At 33.9% G+C, this 25463-nt stretch overlaps 4 protein-coding genes across 4 annotated transcripts; 3 read left to right on the forward strand and 1 right to left on the reverse strand.

Annotated features, from left to right (window-relative positions):
- Positions 1 to 1508: 1508 nt before the first annotated feature.
- Positions 1509 to 2420, forward strand: LOC122588601 (ethylene-responsive transcription factor 1B-like). Its single transcript, XM_043760748.1, has one exon. The coding sequence runs from the start codon at positions 1603 to 1605 to the stop codon at positions 2269 to 2271; it is 669 nt and encodes a 222-aa protein (XP_043616683.1). The 5' UTR covers positions 1509 to 1602; the 3' UTR covers positions 2272 to 2420.
- Positions 2421 to 8019: 5599 nt separating this feature from the next.
- Positions 8020 to 11970, forward strand: LOC122586341 (serine/threonine-protein phosphatase PP1 isozyme 3-like). The gene is made up of 4 exons (XM_043758335.1): positions 8020 to 8362; positions 10160 to 10719; positions 11185 to 11421; positions 11696 to 11970. Exons 1-4 carry the CDS (start codon positions 8188 to 8190, stop codon positions 11717 to 11719), a joined length of 996 nt encoding a protein of 331 aa, XP_043614270.1. The 5' UTR covers positions 8020 to 8187; the 3' UTR covers positions 11720 to 11970.
- A 664-nt stretch (positions 11971 to 12634) lies between these two features.
- On the reverse strand, positions 12635 to 16381 carry LOC122586340 (ABC transporter F family member 4-like). The gene is made up of 4 exons (XM_043758334.1): positions 16308 to 16381; positions 15121 to 15677; positions 13330 to 14473; positions 12635 to 13054 (listed from the first exon to the last, which is right to left on the reverse strand). Exons 2-4 carry the CDS (start codon positions 15663 to 15665, stop codon positions 12656 to 12658), a joined length of 2088 nt encoding a protein of 695 aa, XP_043614269.1. The 5' UTR covers positions 15666 to 15677; positions 16308 to 16381; the 3' UTR covers positions 12635 to 12655.
- Positions 16382 to 17807: 1426 nt separating this feature from the next.
- On the forward strand, positions 17808 to 24941 carry LOC122588424 (tubulin-folding cofactor B). The gene is made up of 9 exons (XM_043760534.1): positions 17808 to 17904; positions 18098 to 18209; positions 18636 to 18787; positions 18904 to 19022; positions 19156 to 19217; positions 19319 to 19360; positions 19890 to 20023; positions 20906 to 20975; positions 24616 to 24941. The coding sequence occupies exons 2-9, from the start codon at positions 18108 to 18110 to the stop codon at positions 24661 to 24663; spliced, it is 729 nt and encodes a 242-aa protein (XP_043616469.1). The 5' UTR covers positions 17808 to 17904; positions 18098 to 18107; the 3' UTR covers positions 24664 to 24941.
- Positions 24942 to 25463: the final 522 nt, after the last annotated feature.

The raw sequence follows: 25463 nt of genomic DNA on the forward strand, positions 1-25463 counted from the left end.
ATAGACAACCACTTGTACTTCTTGTTCTTCTTATTATTGTATTAGATACTATATACTATAGACGTACAAACACAAAATATGACATATTAAGCGCATTTTAAACAATACCCGTATTATTTTGTCATAAACTCCATACGAATACGAATTAGATTATTTCCATTACATCCTAGATAATACATGCATGTTTAAAAAATATACATTTAATTAAAGCATAAAAAACATAGTTTAATCATTATGTATATTTAATGTATCAATTAGGTTCATTCGATTCGAGTCATGTGTATATATACGATAGGTTAATAATTATATTAAATGTTTTAAAAACGAGTAGTTTTCATAATATATATGAATATGGTATCTTTTTATAATAGTTTGTGTATATTGTTGATTAGTTCATTTAATATATATGAATATATGAGGAATGAAAAAAGAAAAAAAAAGTGTGAATTATTCGTGAATTACCAAAACAATTTTAATGTTTCATGAAAAGCAAAAAGATTATCAGTAACGCTTTCTTAAAAGGTGTGAATATTGAGTATGTATAGCATACGTTGTCTTAACCGGACCCAAGCTAGAGACCCCCCTCGCCGAATAAATCCTCAATTTAAAATCATCGATGCAAAAACCCTATCACCCAAAGATCTGAAGAGAAAACTTACCCAAACCCACCATAAATTGAAATTAAATACGTGTAATCTTAAACCTTGAAAAATCCATCAGGATTCAAATCTCTATCTTTAGATAGAAGCAAGACTGTTTTTATATTTTACCTCCTTCATACAATATATGCATGCATAAATTAAATCCTGTTGTTGTTGTTGTGGCTTGAACATGTAAGAAAATAAATTATCAAGATATGTTGAATAATATTACTCAAATAAGGATCATCCCATATAATTATATCCATCAAAAGTGTAATTTAGCGGGAACACTCATATACCGTCTGATTTTGGCACACCTAACATCTAAATTTATACTTCCTATTAAAGATTATAGGGTGATGTTGAAAGATTTATAAATTTGAGATATGCAAATTTACTTATTTGCTATTACATATATAATTATTGTATACCATTATATCCATCTCCATTCTCGATTAATTAATGACGATTTTTTTTTCTCCACCGATCTTAATTTTTGTTTCTTCGATCGATCATCTTCTCTTTATAATTGTATGTTAGGGTTTTAAAGTTTAGACTTTTGAGACGTTAATCAAAAAATGAAATACCCCATCAATAATATTCACCACAATATGCTGGTACTATGTTCGTTTGTGATAAAAAGAAGTTGATTGTAGAGCATAAATAAGAATTAAAGTGAATTACTACAGTATAACCTTGTACGTTGTCTGCTTAAAAGTCATATGTTTTGGCCGCCAGGGGGCAAAACAAATGTTTAGGCCCACATGTAATAACTAATTACATAGTCCTACCAGGCTACCATATAAAAACAAATCCATTTGACCACCATGGATTTCCACATATAGCTCTCTCTATATATATAATACTTTCAACTTCAAACAACTTCAAACGGTTAACCAAAATAAACATCCTCCATTCATTGAATTTTTTTAAAAATATTAATTAAATCGAAAAAACTTACATGGATCCATCGTACTACAACTACTCATTGCCCGAATTCTCACCGGGAACCTCTTTTAGCTCACCCGAAAACCATTCACCAATTGTCCAATCCCATTATCCATATAATAACCAAAACTATCATTTTCTTCCATTTAATGAAAATGACTCCGAAGACATGATGCTCTACGGAGTCATTACAGACTCTGCTGGGGAAATTTCTCCAGCAGAGCAGAATAAAGATCAGCAAGAAGAGAAAGAATGTAGTTATAGAGGCGTGAGACGACGACCATGGGGGAAGTATGCAGCCGAGATACGTGATTCTACAAGAAATGGAGCTAGAGTTTGGTTGGGAACATTTGACACTGCTGAGGCGGCTGCTTTGGCTTATGATCAAGCAGCATTTGCCTTGAGAGGATCATCCGCGGTGCTTAATTTCACAGAGGAGAAGGCTTATGAGTCTTTAAAGGAGATGGGGTACATGTATGAAGAAGGCACCTCACCCGTGTTGGCATTGAAGAGAATTCATTCAATGAATAGAAGGTTGGAGACGAAGAAGAAGAAACAAGAGGAGTTCAAGCAAGAAGACAACGAAAACGTTGTCGTTTTTGAGGATTTAGGTGATGACTATCTTGAACAATTATTAGGATTTGATGACGAGAGTAGCGGCACTACTAGTAAAAATTGGTGAAGAAAATGAAAGTATTCATGGTAAAAGAGCATATAGACATATAATCACGATTTTCTTTAAAAGATTTTTTGATGGAAGTCTCATGTTTGATTTCCTTTAGCTTCAACTTATTGGACGACTTTACCTTATTGAAGAGTTTTTAAGTGTTACATTTTTTAAAATTATATATGAAATTTCAAGTCTTTAATTTGTAAGCATTAAGCATGCAAAAGATTCTAATTAGGATGCCATATTTTGTACGATTTTGAAGAAATGGAAATCCCACAATTTAGATCATTCGAAATGAATACTATATATTGTTTACATGCATTAGTGTTTAATGTCGTCAGTATGGCATGTATAACAAGGTACGTACGTTAATAACGACAATCCCATTAGCGCTTCGTTTCTTTGTTTAAAAGTACACGTCGTCATCATTTGCCGTTCAAGAAAACAAGTACGTCGTTATTAACATTTAGGTATGAGTCTAATACTATATCTTTATAGGCAACATAGAAGCTTAAGAATGTTCAAAAAACGAAGTTTAAGGAGCGGCAAAGATAAAGTCACATGAGTATTTTAAGTTTTACTCTCTATGACCCAAGACTATTCAGGCCCAAAAAAGTCTTAAATTAAAAATCCTTTTAGCCCAACAACAAATAGCCTGGATCAGTCAAACTAATTTCAACAATAATAATATCAAAAACACTATACCCATTGTCCATTTAGTCCTTGATCTTTTACAAATTTTTTTCTTTTCAAAAGGCCATATATTGATCTTTCATATCATTACACGGGGAACTAATCTTTATAAAGTTCACATTGAGCGATTAATTCCATGGCTTTGCATAATTGCATATGGCAATGTCTAAGTTAACCCCGTTATGTAACTAATCTTTATAATTAACTTTGCATGCGGTTTAGTTGGAGGTTTCCCTTGCTACTAGATATTGAGGATGAGAGGTCTCTCTAGTGCGGACCTGATTAAAACAACGTATGCGCTAGATTCCTTTTTGTGATCAAATGATCCACAACTTAAAAAAAAAAAATCATGTTTAATAACCTTGCATTTGGCTCAGTTTTCTCTTGATTTAATTTGTTTAATATAATCAGTGACCATAGTGCAAAATGTCTATGTTTATCAATTTTATAATTATGCTATGCGTATGTTAATCTTGTAAATTAAGTTGTAGAAGATCCCTTTAGCAAGATCACATTTTTTATTCTTGTCGTTTGGTCATTAATTAATCTACTTTTATAATGATTTCGCAAGCCACATAAGACTATCCGCATCAGTTCAAGATATTCTTCTAACAAACATCCTAATCAATATGCTACGTCAACTTTTCATCCATCCTTCCCACAAACACTTTTTACCCACAACAATAATATATACATCCTTCTTACAAACAACCAAATAAATTCCAAAGTAATTTTTGTCTTTTACCTTTATCTCTCCTCATTCTTCCTCATCCTTCTCTACAAACAATCATGGATGGACATTCTCCATGTCACCACCCACATCAATAGTCTTTCTACAAACACCCTCCATATCACCACAAATTTCCTATGGACATCCTTGTTGTGGATGGTCTAACTATATCAACCTAACAAAATTATACTTGACAGATCCATAAGAAGACCCATAAGAAAACCGATCTTGTGAGTATACATCTTTTAATGAATTATATATATAATACTGTACTAAAAACCAACTTTGGTTTGTGAGGGGGAGTTACTGTAGCTAAAAGTACTCCCCCTTTAGCATAAGGTACAAGCCTTTAAAGCATCCAACATAATTAACGGATTTAACGCCGGTTAGGTAACAAACTTAATGACTGTTAGGTGACGGACTTAACGACCCTTATTTTCTTTTTTTACTGTAGCTAAAAGTACCCCCCCCCCCTTTAGCATAAGGTACAAGCCTTTAAAGCATCCAACATAATTAACGGACTTAACGACGGTTAGGTAACAAACTTAACGACTGTTAGGTGATGGACTTAACGACCTTTATTTTCTTTTTTTTTTACTACATAACTTTTATTTTTTAAACTTTTCACCAAATTTTTTTTTTTACATTTACCCTTTTACCTTTCGTCACATAACTTTTGTTTTTTAAACTTTCAACATACAAACTTTGTTTTTAGGTATAACGTTTATTAACTTTTGTACTTTTTTTCATATAACTTTGTTTTTAAACTTTGTTCTGAAAGTTTTCTTTCATTTTCTTTTACGATATAACTTTTGATTTCTAAATTTTATTACCAAAGTTTTATTTTCTTTACTTTAAACCACAACTTTTATTTTCTTAACTTTTGTCATGCAAATTTTGTTTTTCGGCTTAATATTTTTGTAACCTTTATCACCACAGTTATGTTTTTCTCCCGGGGCAACGTCCGGGTAGAAATACTAGTTTTTTTTAACTATTAAAAATTGAATCTCGTGATCTTGCATAACCAAGATTCATACATCATTGGATTGATTTGTAGAAGGCGACGGAAATATATATGAATTGATGAGTGCTTCGATCTACATAAATTTTTATTATCTAATACTTAGGGGTGTTTGGTATTGTGATTTCAAAACAAAATCTGTATTTTCAAAATAGATTATGTGTTTTTAAAACTGCGTTTTGAAAAAGCATGTAGGTACATGCTTCTCCAAAACTGCGTTTCCATAGCCAATAATCACTTTTTCATATAAACACTTTTTTAGATTATTTGCGTTCTGCAGACGTAATAATCAGATAATCACTTTATAACGCAATTCCAAACACCCTCTTATTATCTTATAAAGCATTTTTGAACTACCAAAAATACCCCTATTATTTATTGACTAATTTAAACATCCCTATCTAATATACCCATAATAACCTTAAATCTCAACTACTTATTTTTTTTCTCTCCTCAAATCTCAACCACTCATTTTTTACTCTCTCCTCCACAAATCATTTATTTCTCTAATTCATTTAAAATTTTTTATCTCAAAAACCGTACATTGATAAATCATAAAAATTATATGGGTATTCTTAAAATTTCATGCTCTTTCATTATAGATGTTATTCGATATATTTTCGACGAATTTTTAAATCCGAGGGCGAAAACCCGTATGACTAAGACATTTGGCTATCCTACTCTATGATTTGACCTATCACACCCACCATCTCACCATCGTAACGCGCGAGCACTATTTCTCGTCTCTTATAATGGATATCCACCCTCTTTTTCAACCAAAAGATAGTGAAAATTATTTTCTTGCCCTAGTACGTCTCTATTGTTGTATCTTGTTATTCCCCTTCTGTACTAGAACTACCCTTATCGCGTAAAGTCCTATACGTCTAATACACACAAATAAACGTACATATACACTCCCCACAATCTCCCCTCTATGCCGGCTGCACTCTATTCTTTTTTCTTATGATACCATCGTTGCGTCATGCGAACATCTAAATAGTAGATAAAAGATTGATTTAGATGAAAAATAATAAACGTAATTATTTTGATAGGTTTAAATATACATATCCAGTATGGTAGTTAAATATTCACAAAATCATCACCTGCTTGTTTGGGTAGTTAGATATTCACAAAAGAATGACACCACCTTATTTTTCATTAACACTTATATAAGTATCATAATTGATCAAATCCTAATATGCCTAACAATATTTGAATTTGATATAAATTAAACACATGTATTGAGCATTTCTCAAAATAAATAAATCACAAGTATCAAAGACAAAACACATGGGGTATCAAATTAAACTAGTCTTGTAACATGCAATACTTCGTAGATTCCCTCTCGTGAGCAAATCATACTTAACCTCATACTAAAGGATTAATTCAAATAACCCCCTTAAATCTATCAAACCACGTATCTTTTTTCTTGGAAAAAACTTTCTAAATTATTATTTCAAAGTTCAATTAGTTTGTTGATTTATATGAGATATTATGTTTGATTTAATTTATTTAAATCAAAACAAACAGTTATCGTAATTTACAGCACAAAGTTAGATATGTCTGTTGAAAAAATAATCACTTAATTTAAGTTGTTTTCAAGTTATCATTTTGGTAATTATATGGTATCTATATATGTTGTTAATAAAAAACCAACTGGGTTGGATCAGTGGTTGAAGCTCATGTCTCTGGAAACAGAGGTCATGGGTTCGATCATCATGTCCAGCAAAGCTGGAGGTCCTTTTCTACCTATGGTAGAACCTGGAAGCAGCCTCTCTACCTTTGGTAGGGGTAAGACTGTCTATATATCAACCTCCCCCATACACCATCGAAAACGGTATTGGGACCCAAAACCCGTGAAAAACGGCATTGGGAGTTACTTTACTTTACTTTATATATGTTGTTAATGAGCTTTTGGAATTTTTAAAAGCTTATTTCTTTTTTATAAAAATACAAGAAAATACGAGATACAACTAAAAATTAAAAAACACCAATATAACCAATCTATTTGGTAACTTTGCTTCCTATTAAAGAACCAAAGGTAACTCAAGAATTTGATTTCTCTGATGCCATTTCGAATTGACGGGTTCTTGTTTGAAAAGATCTTGCCGTTTCGAGTTCTCCAGATGATCGATTAGCTAGGTTGAAAAGTTTTTATCTTCTAAGTTTAGAAAAAAACTTCTAATAAAAGTTTTACTAGGTTATAAGTTTAAAACATTTAGTTTGAGTAAAAAAACTCATAACAGTTACATAAGCAAGCTATTAGCTTCTTTTCATTTAATACTTTTTATTAAAGTATTAAACTACTACGAGTATATCAAACAACTACACATATTTAAAGAGCTTTAGGTATCAATTTTTAACTACAAACACTAGGTACTAACTACTAACCATTAAGTCATTAACTATCAACTTGATTGCCAAACATACACATTCACAATACCAATAAAAAGACAATGAAGGTTAAATACCCCAGGTTATGAGTTCGATTCTCTAGAGTAACATGTCATGGGGGTTTTTTCTTAAAATCACATGTAACGGCTTATGGTTTACATCTCGTAGTCTAGAGTACGTGCAAGACTTCACTATTATACGGTGAGGTGTTCCTTGATGTCGAATACCGATTGATCGTTAAAAAAAAAAACCAATAAAACAATCATATTGTATGGCTTAATTAAGTCAAAAGTCAAACACTATAAATTGATTCATTGGAACACAAGTAACCCATGTAAAACAAACATGACCCACATATCACGTTTATCTAAACGGGTTAAACATGTCTATGATTTAAACAACGTGTAAATAACTTAACAAACCAAACAAATGGTAATCATGTTATAAACGATCGACTTGATGTTTGATCCATTTATCTATGCCTAAACTTAAGTTTGATCCATCTACTAAACAAATGAAACCAATTCATCGATTTATTACCCAAAACGTACACACGCTTTCATGTTTGGTAATGTTAACTTAAGCACGACCCATCTACTAATTAAACAGATAAAACCATTTTATCGATTCATAACCCACCCCGTACACGCCTTTTTCACATCTAACTCGTATCATGGACTCATGGTACGAGTTATCAAACGTGAAGGGGTTGAAATGTAATTAGCACTGTGTAGGAAAAGAATCACAAAGTCATCGCCCACTTTCTCAAACAAGCCCGTACCAAGTCAGCTCTCAAGATCAACCAAAGAATATATACCAGTATAAAAAAAAATATAAAAACAAAAAGAAATCCCAACACACGCTTTTACCTTTTTGTACAATCTGTATCCGTCCAAAACGAATTTTCTTTATTCTGACATACATATCTTTTCTTTCTACACAAAGAAGATTGTATATATCTGTTTATAAATTCCTTCAAAGTTGGGGTTTTTAAAGATTCCCATTTCCAAACTTTTCTTTCTAAACAAAACCCAGAAACCAGAGTTTGAATTATAACTAGTATTTTGAATTGTGGGTGTGTTTTGTAAAGATGGAAAAAGCAGTTCTTGATAGTATAATTCGTAGGTTGCTTGAAGTAAAAGGAAGACCTGGTAAACAAGTACAGCTTACTGAACCTGAAATTAAACAACTTTGTGTTGTTTCAAGAGATATTTTCTTGAAACAGCCTAATTTGTTGGACCTTGAAGCACCCATCAAGATTTGTGGTATCTTTTTTTCATTTCTAGACATTTTCCTGTTGTTATTTGGTCATATATATGTGTGTGTGTGGGTGGGTGATTTGTTATGGTTTTTTGAATGTTTTTAATGGATAGTCACTTTTTTGAGCCTAATCTTTTATGAAATGGAATTTTTTGTGATAGATGGTAGATGATATATGGCTATACTTATATATAGTGATATTCTTTTAGTATATTTTTTAATTGGGTGTTGAAACAGGGACAATTTTTTTGTTATCCAATTTAAAAAATCTCTACTGTATGTATCGAATTTTGAGTTTTGTTATTGTATGTATGAAATCTCTTAGCTTGTAAATATGCTGATATGTCACCGGTGTTGATGACGTGTTAGATGTTGTGGCAGCTTATATGGCTGCCATGCTAGCAAAAATACTTGTTACTGGACTAGAAGGTAACCGGATAAATACAGTTGAATTGAACTGAACGTTTGATACATACAATAGAGTTTCTGAGAGTTCTACACATACAGTAGGGAAACAAAATAAGTTTAATATCCCTTGAAAATATTGTAGTCACTCGCCTTTGGACCAATGACATTAGTAGCTCTTATTTCACATAATAGTTTGCCCGTATCGAGAAAAGGAAAAACAGAAGTAAAATGGTTTATAATAGTTTGGAAAGTTAGATGGTTACAGTGATGATGATTTGTAAATTCGAGTGAGTTTATAAGGTGAGAGTGTCTTGCTATTGTTGCAATTTCTCCTTATATACATGGACACTGTAGGTACTTTAGTTTACATGTTGCACGTATTTTCTGTTCAGAATTATTTGGTGTTGACTATTGTGCTGAAGAGACAGGCTTGTTTTTTTACCAGATAGAGAAAAAAGCATTTTGCAACCTAATGAGAAGGGTAAAATAAAATGTATGGGAGTATAAAGGTTGATCTTTGTAGACTATCTTGTAACTTGGGACAAAGCTTTGTCATTACCTGTGTAGTTTAGCGTAGATTTTCTTGTCAAGCTGATGAATTTTAGGTCATTTTTCAGTTGGTCACAGAGGGGGTGTTTGGATTGGCGTTTTGGAATGATGAGTTTCTAATGATTTGATACACATATTCTGCTTTTGAACATCTGATTAATTAGGGGTCATGCTGTTAGTTTTGGATAATTAGTTTCACATCTGGCAAGAAAACTGATTATTCTTAGTGTATGAGTGCTTATTCAACTCTTTATTTCAATCTAATTTGAGAGGCTTTTACTTTTAGCATTTCACAAAATGTTCTGATTGGCCGTTTTAAGCTATTCATATTAATCACAATTTGCCAAACACTTGAGCATCTTTATATCTTTTTATTACAACTTCAAACAGTAAAAGCTCAACCAAACTCTATTTTGTTTGCCCTGTTTTACTATAGAATATAAATCTCACATAATCACTTTCAAAACCCACATCCAAACATCCCAATAGTGGTTTTGCTGTTTTGTTGTGATATTCTTATTGAGAAGGTTAGATTCAAAATATGGTCAAGATTACTCGTATTTGTGGGGGTTGATATGTATCTTTCAAGTAGTTATGATGCTAATATGTTTGATAGCTACATTAAACATCATATCAAAAAATGATACTGATACAAATACAAAGACATCCGTACTATATCTATAACAAAACTTATATTAACTTCTCATTTGAAAATTACAAGGCAATAGCCAATAGGCATCATTTCGAAAGTAGTGGTAGTTCGACATCTGGTTTGTACTTTGTACTTTCACTTATACTCATTAACTTTACTTACTTACGTTAATGGGATGTCTTCTGATTATTAGGTGACATCCACGGTCAATATTCTGATCTTTTGCGCCTTTTCGAATACGGTGGATTACCTCCTCGTGCTAATTACTTATTTCTTGGTGATTATGTTGACCGAGGGAAACAAAGCCTTGAGACAATATGCCTTCTCCTTGCCTACAAAATAAAATACCCGAATAACTTCTTCCTTTTGCGTGGAAACCATGAATGCGCATCTATAAACCGTATATATGGATTCTATGATGAATGTAAAAGAAGATACAATGTTAAATTATGGAAGACGTTCTCAGATTGCTTCAATTGCTTACCTGTGGCGGCTCTTGTTGACGAAAAGATTTTGTGCATGCATGGTGGCCTTTCACCCGACCTCAGTAGTTTGGATCAAATTAGAAATCTGAGGCGTCCTACTGATGTACCAGATGGTGGTTTGCTTTGTGACCTTCTCTGGTCAGATCCGTGTAAAGATGTCAAAGGATGGGGAATGAATGATCGTGGAGTTTCGTATACTTTTGGTGCTGATATTGTAACTGCGTTTCTTCAGAAACATGACCTTGATCTTGTATGCCGTGCTCATCAGGTTTGAATATCTCAGTTGGTTGTTCTTGTTTTTGTTATTCTTTTCAATTACTGGTGGCAAATTGGGCGGGTCGGGTAATGGTCTAATGGGTTAAAACAGATCCAGGGGGTTAAGTCGGGTCGGTTTGACCCTCAAACACACTTTTGTTTATATTTAAGTTTTTTATTTAAACAATTGGTGCCTTAATTTATTTTACCAAAACAATACAATCATTGTCCTAAACTGCATCTTTGGGTCAAGCGAAGTAGGAAATAGACTTTGGTGTTTGGTGACTTTCAACCTGTTTGACCCAGCATTTCCTTTTTATAGTTGACCCATTTCTGATAAGCATATATGGAGTAGTTTATTGGCATCTATGCAAGAATTATGGTAAATTAGCAAGAAGAAAAATGGGTCTATAAAAGTCAATCACTTCTAGGAATATAAAAATTACTCATGATGAAATCTAATAAATTTTGATTGCAGGTTGTAGAGGATGGATATGAATTCTTTGCAAACCGTCAACTTGTAACTGTGTTTTCTGCACCAAATTATTGTGGGGAATTTGATAATGCTGGTGCAATGATGAGTGTTGATGACACTCTTATGTGCTCCTTCCAAATACTAAAACCTGCAGAGAAGAAGTCAAAGTTCAACCCTGCGATCAGTTTCTTTGGCAGCACAACTACAGCTAAACCTGGAAACACTCCACCGGGTATAAAGGTGAGTACTGAGTAGGCAACTTCAGAAAATATGTAGAAGGACCTTTTCGTAAAACAGCTCTTTTTCTGGTAATTAGCACAGTATATATAAAATCATACATCTTTCGCTAAGTTTTCAAGCAAAAAGTTGAAATCTTATTTGAATTTATATAAAGTGAACCAACAATATGAAAATTGGGTTGAGAAACTAAAATCGCATAAGTTTTGCATTTTTAAACATGTCAAATGATTCAACCCCGTCTACAGATGTTCACCACCCATTTTATGTTTTGCAGCCTTATATGGGAGCTCGCGTTTGAGAGTCAGCATGAATTGAACCATGCAACTTATTGAAGGCTAACATTCGAGATATATGAAGGGGGAATAATTTTTTACTTTTTGATGAGGTAAAGTCAGGGTTGTGGTAAAATGAAATGTTTTTACTTGTTGATTGTTGTATTGTAGTTCTATGGAGTATATGTATATGGCCCGATTGCTAACCCTATAACTGAAAATCTTATTGACCCATTCCTTGATAAATTACCGGGACAAATAAAACGGAGTTGGTGTACTTTGCTTGGCTAATGTCTCCATGTGTGATATGAATCCCATATAGTGTAGCTGGTAGCACATTTTGTGTTACCGATATCCAACTATATATATGTGCTATGGTAACCTGAAATGCAACGACTGCAGAATGGCACATAACCCTCCCGTGTGGTTGATCCTAAGGGTATATACTGGTAAACACATAACTTTGGATATGCGTTATCAAGTCAAACACTTTTTATTATCACACAACAAAAAAATTTGTGCTTTTCAAGCCTAAACCCCTTTTATAGACCCACACCCGTGTTTTGACATAAAAGATCAACGAAGAAATTGTCTGCCTGGTTCCTTATTGGTTGGTTGTATGAAGCCATTCTGTATAGCCATAGGTCGAGGCCATTGAATCAGGTTCCTCTTTTGGTCGCACAAGTCTATAGGCTCATCTAAGGCCACTTTACCTTAGTGACTGAAGTTGTATCGTGAGTGGGTGGTCATGTGTTCATGAAACGTAGCCATCATGTGACATCATTGGTACTTTCTTCCTGTTTCTGTTTGACTCGCTGGACATTTCTAATAGCTGAATTTACAAGAAAAGAGATTAAGGGGTTTTAAAGCCAAATAAGGCATTATGAGTATCAAATTAAACCATATGAATATCATTACATTAATCATCATGTATGGCACTCTAATATTACAGAGATGTAGTGTTAATCATCGATTTCATCTCTAATTTCCTTCAGGAGCTTCCTTTTATATTCCTCAAAAGTACCATCGAATGGAATCACGCTTCCATTATCAACTTCCCAGATTTCACTCTTTTCATCATCCTCGCAAACACTTGATATCAATTTAGAATCATGACTAATAAGAACAACACCGCCTTTAAATTCTTTGAGTGCATCAGCCAGTGCATCAATGCTCTGCATGTCCAAATGATTTGTGGGCTCATCTAGAAGCAGAATGTGCGGTCGGGATAATGAGATCGATGTAAACACAACACGAGCCTTCTGCCCACCAGATAACTCAGCAATTCTCTTGTTTTGATCCTTCTTAAGCCCAAATTTACTAAGCTCTGCACGAATAGGCTCTTGCTTACTGCAACCCTCCTGATTTCAAAGATATATTAGTTGTAGTATTCATGCAGCAAATCAATAAGACTAATTAACAATGTTATAGATGTTACTTGAAGTTGAACAAAATGGAATACATTTGCAAACTTTAGTGACTAAGTAGGTACAAAAGTAAAAAATTTAGTGACCCGGGTGAAAACACTTTAGAAAGTAGGTTGCTGGTTACCCAAATCAAGTTAACAATGCCATCATTACTAAATTTTTCTTCCTAAAAAAAAAACCTTTTTTTGTAAAATATCTTAGGTTTTCACCTGATTTGGATAAAGTCGGAGAAGATACTGAACAGGTGTTTCTTCCATCGTCAAAAGATCATGAAAATGCTGCGAGTATCTCCCAATTTTCAACATCGGACTCCTCCATACTTCACCTTCAGTTGGATTCAGCTTTCCATCAAGAAGCTTCAACAATGTTGATTTTCCAGCCCCATTGGGTCCAACTATAGCCACACGTGTACCCATATCGATCCCAACATCCACATTAGAAAGCTTGAAGTCTCTTCGTGGATAACTAAAGCTCACATTATCAAGCTTTAACAATGGCCGTCTCAATTCAGTAGGTCTGTGAAAATGAAACTGAACCACGTAGTCTTTCCTTTTATTTGGTTCCTCTGGAAACTGGTCATTTTCATCAAGTTTTTTGTTTCCTTTACTTCTCTTCATATAGTTTTCTTTTACTTTCTCCAGTTGTTTCTGGTTCCCATTTCTCTTTTCGGCTTCAAGTTTTTTTTCATAAATGTCAAAATCCTTATTCTGCACTTTTTTCTTCTGCTTGAACGAATTCTCAAAATTATCATAATTTCCACTATAACTCTCAAGTTTTAAAACATCAAGATGAATTATTTCATTGCAGACTGTGTTTAAAAAGTCTCGATTATGAGAGACGACTACAAGAGTGTTCTTCCAACTGCACAAGTACTCCTCTAACCAGAGAACTGCTCTAAGATCAAGATGATTAGTTGGCTCATCCAATAATAGCAGAGTCGGTTCCACAAAAAGTGCTTGTGCCAATGAAATTCTCATCCTCCATCCACCACTAAATGACTTCGTTTTGTCGTTTTGCATAACACTAGTAAAACCTAAACCTGCAAGAATCTTTGAGGCTCGAGCTACAGCAGAATCTGCGCCCATGATTTGCAACTCTTCATACAATTTCTCGGCTTTCTTAACATTATCTACATCACCTTTTTCATCATTCGTTAATGTATCAAACTCTTTTTTCGAACTAATGAGCTTTTCATTTGCTGAAACTACAGCATCAATGACGGTCCTGTCATCGGCAACTATCTCCTGCTCCACCATTAGTATATCTATATTTTTGGGCACAGGTATTTCCCTCCATGCCAAAAGCTTTAAAAGTGTGGACTTCCCTGTGCCATTGGGTCCCACCAAACCATACCTGTAATGACACGTCCCAAAATGATAGAAAAACAATAAGTTAATAGAAGAACACGAAGTTAGCTGGAGCCTGTCCTGTCATGACTCATGAAGAAAAGTAGATGTGGCAGTATTGACCTGTTTACTTAGAAATAGACAAAAACCATATACTAATATCAAACGGGTCGAATAAAAAATGTAACTAGATGTGACAGTTATGACCCGTTTACTTAGGAATAGACAAAAACCATATACTAATATCGATCTGGTCGAATAAAAAATGTAACTAGATGCATGGGAAGTTTTGACCCGTTTACTTAGGAATAAACAAAAACCTGATTCTAATATCAAATAGGTTGAATAAAAGGAATGTCACAATTGGTCAAACGGGTTGATGTTAGGAGGTCAGCTGCCATGGGTTCAGCACTTAACGGATCCCGTTTCTTTTTTACTTAATAAACTTAATAGTTAAGAAAATAATTAAGTCAAATTTCATGTTTTTTTTTTACTTAATGAATAAAAATAACCATCAATTACTTATCTTTTACTTAATACATATAGACATTATTTATACATTCAACAATTTAATAACACTTAATGACTAAAAAGGAAACGGGTAGAAAAATTGCCAATATGTTATAAAAGTTTATCAGGTTAGCATTACATCACCTCTTTCCGTGCGAGATTGTCAAAGATGCATTCTTCAACAACTGTTTCCCGGGAGCTGAAACCGAGAAATTATTTACTGTTATGTCCTTTACATTTGCATTAGCAGCTTCATCTTTACCATGCTCAAGAACCGAAACTCGTCTACCAATTGTGACACTAAATGCATCACGACCATCTTTTAAAGGCTCTTGTTTCTCCTGCTTATTAGCAGTATTCGTCTTTTTCTTTTTATTAAGTTTCGTAGAGTCTCTACTATCGGTAACATGTATTTCATGACTTTCCCTTCTTCCTTCGTTGCGACTAGACGAATCTGTTACTTCTTCGTCTTCATCATCATAATCATCGTAAGGGGGAGGGAGATCTATGTCTTCATAATACGGTTGTAACTTTGGACAGGAGTTGGTTTTACGCGCACTAGAACTTGATGAGGCTCCTTTACAATCACGTTTCTTGTCCATCATTGAAAGTACGACTGAGGCCGTACTTCTGTCCTTTTCCTTCGTTCCTTTCTTATCCTTACTCTCGTAAATCGTCTTTCTTACCATTGAATCAGTTCACTGTAACAAAAGGATAAATATATAGAACTGTATATATAGTTGTTGGAATTTTAGACCTCCCAACAAAACCTTAGTTAAAAAGTCGACTCTTGTTAAGCTTGAATATCCGAAACAAAGTCAGAATACACTAAATTAAACCAAAAACACCAATCTAATTATTTGAGCTACTTAATTGATTCTACTCGATTTTTATGACCAAGAAGATTACTCACGTATATATATAAGATTATACTAGCAAGCTCACCAAAGCCGATCGAACACGTACCATTGTTTGCTGCCTTTTATTCGACCCAAAACCCAAAGAAACCCCTTTGTTTTGTTTATCGCTGTCGACCAGAGTAATTAATATAGACACGAAGTCGGACAGAAGATAAAGAATTGGACCAGAATTATCCCTTTGTTTAATTTAATTATTAGCCAAAGTAAAGCCAAGCTTACAATACGTCTTTTGATGGTTAAACTAATATGGTTTGTTGGGAGGTCTAAAATTCCAACAATAGTAAATGTAATGTATCATTATCAAAAAAAAAACGTCAACAGTTCAAACGACATCTGGTGATAAAAATCGCAAATAATTATTTATTCGTTTAAAATGTTCAACATAATAGCTAGAATAAGAGTATTGTTTACCTGAACTAAATTTAAATGATTGATGAACTTTAGGGTTTTGGTTTCTCCACGTAAAACTACTCGTTCGTTAATTGGTGATAATTACGGTTAAAGAATATGATTTTTGGTTGTATAAGTAGTGTAGGTACGTAAAATCTAAGCTTGTGATGCACGTTTTTGTAGGTCGAACGTTTTTGCACAGATTCTATGGGGTTCGGCCCAATTCCATTCAGCTCTATGACTAATGGGCTAGTAATAAAAGGGGCTACTTCAGAAGGTCCGTTTGATATCAGGACTGTAATTAAAAGGCGTGATTGAAATTTGGCAGGAAGGTCAATGAGGTTCTAGAAATGGTGGTTTTGCACTTTTGCCCTATCTAAATGAAACATTATATAAATCAGAAACAAGAGTTGGATAGTTTATCGTTACGTAAAATATCAATAAATAACAATTTAGATGATTCTTTCGGTACCATTGTGATTGTGTATATCCTTAAACTAACCTTAGTTATTACGAGCATGGTGACAATGATATGGTGGCATCGATCGCGGCGGCGACAGATGCGTTAAGTGAGGTAGGTATTTAATATAAAGATATTTGATTTTAAATAATGGAATGGTTGTGTAAGTTAATTCATTAATGGTAAGATGGTACTTTCGCATGTCCCAAAAATGTTAATTTTTCAATTGGTATAATTTTTATATAGTAGTATAGAAGTATAGATATGTTTCAAAGTTAATTAATAACAAATACAAGGAAAATAATGACAATTTTTTCAACGGGTACAATTTTTTTTTTTTTTTGATAAAAACCAAATGGCACTGAAACAATAATACACAAAAGTTATTGTCACTAAATGACGTCTTATCATTATTTTGGTATAGATATCAAAATATCATGTTTTATTTTGAAAAGTTTATACAGAAAGGATAGCAATCAAAATGTTGATGATGCAACCGTGTAAAGTTACGACGAATCATTGATTAATCTCTAAAATCAATTGCGTTTCTTTTTTCTATGTATTCGTCTAGCACACCGTTTGACCATTCCGACTAAGCAGCCCGGTGTGCATAAGTAAAATCAGAACACCTAAAAGGTTTTGCTCTTCTTTTTGGCCTTTGGACTTTTTGACTGTCCAACTCAAAATCTAAAAATATAAGTCATCTTTCTTCAAAGGTCGTTGACTCTGCCTCCTTGATTGAATAATTGAAGGTGAATCAATCAAACAGGACGGACGAGTTAAGAGACATTTTCATTTTTATTTAAGTTCTAGAGTTCAATTCTCAAGGATGACAAATTTTAAGGTTTTTTCTTTTGAATATTTGTACAGGTCAATGATCAACATCTAGTTGTTGTCTATGATATGTGTAAAATTTCACTATTATAAAGTCTATGTGAGTCTTTTCTGAGATCATATCTACTTAATCTTGGAGAAAAAAAAAGTTTGGTTTCTTAAAATTTCTATTAACTTTCAAACAAATGGGACCAAATATGTATCTAAACCATAAATCACGGATGCAAAGTGAAACTTCAAAAACACAAACTAACCAAAAATCACATTAGAGAGTTTTACAGAGCTGCCCATTTTTCTTCAGATCAGAAATCAATCAATTAGCTGGTCAGTCCCTAATCTCTAACCCATATATACAAAACATATACATACAATTATTGATTTACTTATATAAATTTTAGGGCTTTTATACTTTATAATGCAAATGAGCATTTTATTATGAATGCCCACCAACTGTTTGATGAAATGTTTGCGAGATCAAAATAATTCAAATTTGTTTTGATATGTCTATGGGTTTCAGATAAGAAGCTATGGCGTCGTTATTACAACTTCCATCAGATGATACGGTTTTGATACGTGTAACTCATTCGAATCTCAAGACGTTTTCTTCTGAAGTTAGATTTTCACTTGAGGTATCCTTACATGTTCCCCATTTATGTTTATAAAGTTAATGGTTATGATATTATACATTAAAGTAAGTTACTTGATTAAAATCGGTATGTGGGAGTCGATATAATTGCTTGAAATGTAGCCCATTATAGCCCGGAATCTGATGTATGTAACTTTATATGTTGCTATTGTATGTATCCGGTTGTACATTTGCTGACGTGGCAACTTATGTGGATGTCTCGTCAGCAAAAGAGTCACCGGAAACAATTGCAGTGCTTGAAAGTTGGAAACATACAATAGGATTGTGCAAGTTTGATATATACAATAGACATTGGACTAAAGTCGAATACTTTCTCCTACGCTTATCCCTTTTTTGTAATGAGGGTGTGTCATTACTCATGAAACTAGTGCTTGAAAAATACTCTAACGTATACCATTTTTATTGGCAGAGCACGGTAGAAGCAGTTAAAGACAAACTATGGAAAAAATGTGGTACTGCTGTTACTTCAATGAGTCTTGAACTATATGATGATACGGGTGTTAAAGTATCGGTCCTAAGTGATAATACAAGACCTTTTGGCTTCTACTCTCCACTAGACGGGTTAGTGTAGCTAGTATAGTAGTGTTCTTTTCATATTTGATATAAATAAATGATCTGTATTTCTAGTTAGATTACATGTTCCTGATTAAAGTAGTTCACCATTTATATATTTGTAGATATCGCCTGCATATTATAGATCTTGATCCATCATCTGTAACATCTGGTGGTTGGTTGGAGGATACGTCATTGGTTGAGAAATTCAAGATTTCTGATGAAGCATATGATAAACTTGATGGTACTTTCTTTTTAAAAAAATCATTTTGTAGACATGAAGGCTACATCATGAGCATGTCTTGTTTGTTTGTGTATATATCGATTATGATTAACATATATCATGTGATTTACCGTGTGGTTACACATATTTGCAGGTACATATCGAAAGTTTAAAGAGAAGCTTGGACCTCGAGGTAGTTCTGCTCAGGGATCTAAGGTGGATCATTAAATTTCAAAGGAACTCAAACTAGAAATACTAGATTACTTGTATATGTGGTATTGTTGGTTTGACTCTTCTATTTTGGCATGTTTGACCAGATGGATGATGATTATATGGAAGGTATATGTGCAAATATCAAGGTATGTTGGTCTTCCGCTATTTGTAATCATCTTCCAGCTAAAGTTTGCAACACTTATCTTTTGGGATATCTGAAGAGATTTACAGAATTTACATTTTTGGAAAAATCCCAAGCTAAAGTTACCTGTTTTCTACTATCGCCATTGCAAATAACCCAATGAAATTGATTTTGGTTTATAAGATTTCTTTATTTTAAAGGAGATCCTTGAAAAAAGTTAAAACATTTTACTTAATTTAGTTGTGAAGTCAAATGTTCCAATTTTCGTTGGACAGGAAAAATACTAGTAATTTTTATCAACTTTCATAGCAAGATTCCAAGCTGAGATTACCTACTTTATTTGCTTATTATTGTCACGTCAAAGAGATAGATGTTATCGCTTTGGTCATGTCATCGTTTTGGTCCTACAAGATTCTAATTTCTCCATATTAATTGTTGATGGATAAATTTGTACTTTATAATAAGTTAAGTTTAAACTACCTATCATGTTAAATATTGCATATTTTTTATTTTCTTTTTTTGTGCCAATCTAGGTTGGAGATAGATGTCAAGTGGAACCCGGTGAAAAAAGGGGTGTTGTGAAATTTGTGGGTCGGGCAGAAGCCCTCGGACCTGGCTTCTGGGTTGGAATTCAATATGATGAACCATTGGGAAAACACGACGGCCTGTAAGTGCCCTTGATTACTTACCTTTTTTTTTCCCCTGCTTTTTGGGCATGATATCATGATATGCCGTGTATTTTTAGCTGCTTCCTTTGTTTAAAAAATTCAGTGAGAAGCTTTTATCATCTTTGTAGTTAATCCTCATTTATTGTCTCTTATAGAAGTTTCACTCTTTATAAGTTATAACATTAAGATTAGATGAGGAAAAACAGGCAGGTTTGTAACAGTCAAGGTTGCTTTCAAAAGTGGTAACTTTATGACTTCCATAAATAAAAGGGTAACTTTATAGTGCAGGTCAAATGGAGTTAGTTGACCTGAGCTTACAAACTATATGAAAAACATTATCATATATTCTTTTGAATAAAGTGATTCGGAGTTTATAAGCACTTGAAACTGCACTTTACGAGACCTATTTTCTTACAGCTAGTTTCCCTTTTTTAAGTGAAGTATAGCCTGAATTGACCCGTATTCGTATGAACAGGTTAAAGTGCCCTCCTCTCATCTCTTGAACACTTTGTATTGTATTGGTGTACAAGAGGCTTCTACATATAGTGCTTATTCTCATTGGGGTCATGATTTATCTGACTTCGATCATAATCATAATTCATAACTTCGTAAGCACACTCTAGTAATCTAGGTACCATGTAGATTAGGCCTTGGGGCCTAATTGATTCCACAAAGATTCAAAAGTAGAATGAGGATTCTATCGGAATGCTTAAGGACGTGAAATATTGATTATCTGATTTTTATCTGAATGCTCACGGACATGAAATATTGATCACCCGCAGATCGCCTTATTGTTGTTGACTTTTATTTATTTTTTATTAACTATGGTACTTAATTCTCTTTCCTCTAATTATTGAAAATATCTTTGCTAATGTTGACAGGGTGAAAGGGACACGGTTCTTTGAGTGCCCCCCACTCCATGGAGCCATAGTTAGACCAGACAAAGTAAAGGTTAGCATCGGTCTTTTGATATGAAGACAAGCTATTTTCTTTGCTCATGAACAACACATATAGTTAAAAGTGACAAAACTGACGGTTCATGTTTGGGTAAGAGTTCAAACGGGCAATTGTTTTAGATTATGTTATGAGCTAGGTTTGGTTGACGACACTTTTTATAAGTTACGAGAGTAAGTACCCGCGCGTTGTGGCGGTAAGATGGTGGGGGTGATAGGTCATAAAGTGTAATAGGTCATAGAGTGTGATAGCCAAATGCCTTAACCGTACGGGTTTCGCCCTCAGATTTAAAAATTCGTCGAAAGTATATCGAATGACATCTCTAATGAAAGAGAATGAAATTTTAAGAACAACCATATAATTTTTATAATTTATCGATGTACGGTTTTTGAGATAAAATACTTTGAATGAATTGGAGGAATGAATGATTTATAGCGGAGAGAGAAAAAAAATGATTGGTTGAGATTTAAAGAGAGAGAAAGAGTATTAGAGCACCCCAATGGTCTTACCCAATACTAACCAATACACTGCCACATCAGCAAAACCTCTTTCCAATACATTTTCTTCGATTCACACCCAATACCCATTGCATCCAATACATTCCAATTCACTCCAACATATATATTTTACAACTTTTAATTTAATAAACAAACAAATATAATTTATAAAATAAATACATAATGTTATATAAAATCCTAAAAACACCATTTTATTATAAAAAAAAAAAACATTACAACAGATATAAAAAAAACATAAACACTTAAAAAAAAAACAATATCATAATTCATTAAAAAAAAACATAACGACTAAAATTACTCGTTGTTGCCTTCGTCTTCATCATCGGACACCTCAACGAACCCCTTGTACTCGTCAACACCTTCTCCATCACCTTCTCGATAAACTTTCGTTGTCGAGGATTTGGATTTGATTGACCCACAAATGAAAAATGCCGCGTACATGGTCGTTTTTTTTCTTCTTCGCGAATGGAATTGAGGGCGTCCTATTTTTTGTCAATTAACGCTGTTTGGAGCTTCCAAGTTGTTCGAGACGCGCGGCCAAGTCGGATGCACTTGAACGAGATGATCCCGCATCCAAGGATCCCGATGTTCGTGGCATTTTCTTTTTCGACTTTGGGGGGGGGGGGGGTGGAATAGCATCTAGGCCGAAGAGGTCGGTGTCGAGTGGCTCTTCTTCGTCGAGGTTCACGGGCGCTTGGTCATCACTAGACTCGATCATGCGGGAGATCCGTTTCTTCTTTAACACCATGCCATCGACACCGATAAAAGATAGAAACTTCGGTTTATCTTTTTAAACGTTCCATGCATCGTACATTGTAAACTTCCCACCCGTTTCCAAAGTATACGATTGCCTAGCTTGTTCCATCACTTGAGCATCATTTTCGCCACTATTATGGTTATTATCATACTTATTGTAAGTAGAGTTAAACTTCCCGACTTGTTCCTTGATGAGACGCCATTTACCCGTGATTTGATCGGGTCGACGCTTGATTTGAACCGCGACATTGTACATATCGAACACTTTGTTCCAAAAACAATCATCGGTTTGTGAATTGCCAACGATTGGATCTTCGGAAACATCAAGCCAACAAAGAGCTAGGTGATTTTCTTCCTCCCCGGACCACGCCACTTTTGGCTTCCTAATGACTTTCTCACCCGCGACATGCTTCCTTTTTCCCTTCTTACGTATCGTACTACTTTCGGGTTGTGGTTGGGGTTGTGGTTCGGCTTGGGGGACGGGGTCGGGTACGGTTTGTGGTGTCTCGGGTATGGGTTGGCTTGGAGGGGTCGTACGAGCTTGTTGGATAGTAGCCATTGTTGGTATTGTTGCCATTGTTGGAAGTTTGGATCGTTTTGGTATGTCGGGTAATAAGGTTGTACGAAAGTTGGTGGTGTAAATGGTGGATATTGTGGTTTGGATGGTGAAGTATCGGATGAATGTGCACCCGTTGATGAGTTAGCGGGAACGAAGTTGTGTACCGCGTTGTAGAAATCATCCGCGGGGGAACGGTTGTATGCCATTTTTGTGTTTGTAGTAGAAGAAAGCAAGGTTGTAAATATCGGTTTCGGTATCGTATCGGCCGACCCCCGATATGCGATATATCGGATATGTCGAGGATATGTCGGATACCCTAAATTGTAAAGGAATTCATCTAAATATATATATATATATAATATATATATATATATAGACTAACAATATATACAATTTGACATAACTTTACATACCTTTAATCTTAATTGCTATGTTATGAAGCAAATTTTACATACCTTTTAAACTTAAAGTCAGAAACCCTATTTTTGGTTTATAAAAAGAAAGAAAAAAAGAAAGAAAGAAAAAAAGAGAAAAAAAAGTCAACTTTTTTGACCGATATTGACCGATATTGACCGACATTTGACCGAAACGATAAGTTCAGCCGATAACCCATATATCGTTTCAGTTGAAGGCCGATATCCGATATATCACCGATATATCGGCCGATATGGCCGATATTTGCAACCATGGAAGAAAGGGGTTGAGAGGTTGAAGATGAAGTTTGGTGGGGGAAAGGTGGTGAATGTTTAAATAAAGAAAAAAAACAAAAACAAAAAATCCTAAACTAGCCGTTTGGTTGAATGTGCAACAGTTACATTTTTGGTTTTTTTTGATTTTTATGCGACTTTCAATTTAAAAAAAAAAAACAAAAATGCACTTGAGCTCCATATTCACCACCACGAAACCCACCTATACGTAAACCAATACACTCGAATACGGCCCACACCCAATGGTGTGGACCGTATTGAAGGTCTAATACGAGCTCCGTATTACTACATAAGGGGTGCTCTTATAGTTATTTTAGGTAAATATAAAATAGATAGGGGGTAATTTGGGAAAGTAAATGTTGAAACTTAAAATTTAGACAGGGGAATTTGCTTTATAATATAGTATAGATGACGTGTTGAATATGATTATTTTTTCTAACAAAATCGGTTTAGGGGGTTTTATGCATAACAATACTGTTTGGGTGACTATAAAGCTATTTTATTATAAGATAACTTCCATTTTATACCTGCTTAGTTCATTAGAGATAAAACATAAGGCGAACTAAACCATTTATAAATTAATGGATCATAATTGCCATTTGTTTAGATGCATAGAGTGGTAAAGAGGGACCGCTCCTTTTGAAAAGTGAGGTATTAGTGGGCTGCCCTACATACAAATTAATTGCATTTACTTTGGTAAGAGTTGAACCGTCATCTGAAGAAAATTCATCTTAGCATTTAGCAATGTTTAGGGAAATTAGGTTCACGATTCCAATTTACCTGAATCTCCTTTTGAATTAAAACAATATGCTTGCTCTTCTTTATCTGCTAAGAATTGCAATGATCTCTACCATGGGATGTCGTGTAAAATCTGAGTTCCAATATTTGGCAACTTTTCAAGTATAAAGATACTAGTTGCTGATAGTCGCAACAATACACAAAATATATGCCCTCTAATAGTCTAAATATCTAATTTGTTCACTTTACCACATTAACACGGCGACCCTGTAGAATTGATGTATTCAAACTATAGTATATCCCTTTTGTTTTTTGTTTTACTTTCTTTTCAAATAGTGTGGTTTTTAAACGTAATGCAGGTTGGAGATTATCCTGAACGAGATCTCTTTGAGGAAGAAGAAATATAAGTGGTCTTCTCTAACATGTTATTTCCGAACCTGTAGTTTGGAAATATTGAAAGCTTCATATCTGTTTTGAAGATTGGTGTGTGTATATCTCTAATTGCTGTGTTTGAATTCCGATCATAGACTCATTGCATATGGTTGCTCCATGAATTTTCAAATTTGTTCGTTTTCCTTAATCTTGTACCATACAAGCCTTTGATTTCCAGCCTAGTACACACGTATGTACGAAATATTAACCCCTTTAACTAGTCATTTATGCCTTGAAGACATTTTTAGACCAATTCATCTCGCCTATGTTGCTTATTAGCAGGTTAATGTTATTTAAGATTCCACACTTGCACATGTCTCGTATGTATCTGGTTCTGTGCTAGACACATAGCAAACCCATTACTTGCATTACGAAATTTGGTCTCCTGGAACCGTTATATTATATCCTATAAGTTAGTAACATTTGTCTTCTACAATATTATTTTTGACCGTATATGGGGAGGTTGATATATAATAAGTATTCTTATCTAAGTAGAGAGGTTACATAACATCAATAAAAAATGTTTTATTTTTTCATTCAATTTTATATATTTTTTTAAAAGTTAAATACTTTTTCTTGATTGAAAGTTAAAATGGTTAATTTAAAAATAAACAAAATTAAATAACTTATTTTGTGCTACTTGCCCTTAGTTTACTTATATTGCAAATCATTTATTACTTGATATGAAGAATTAAAAAGCATGACAATATTATATGAAACATTAAATAGATGTATTTTATTTCTTTGTGGTTATTGGAGAGCAGATTTGCCTTAT

This window comes from Erigeron canadensis, chromosome 2 (genome assembly GCF_010389155.1).
Source record: "Erigeron canadensis isolate Cc75 chromosome 2, C_canadensis_v1, whole genome shotgun sequence".
Classification (NCBI taxonomy): domain Eukaryota; kingdom Viridiplantae; phylum Streptophyta; class Magnoliopsida; order Asterales; family Asteraceae; genus Erigeron; species Erigeron canadensis.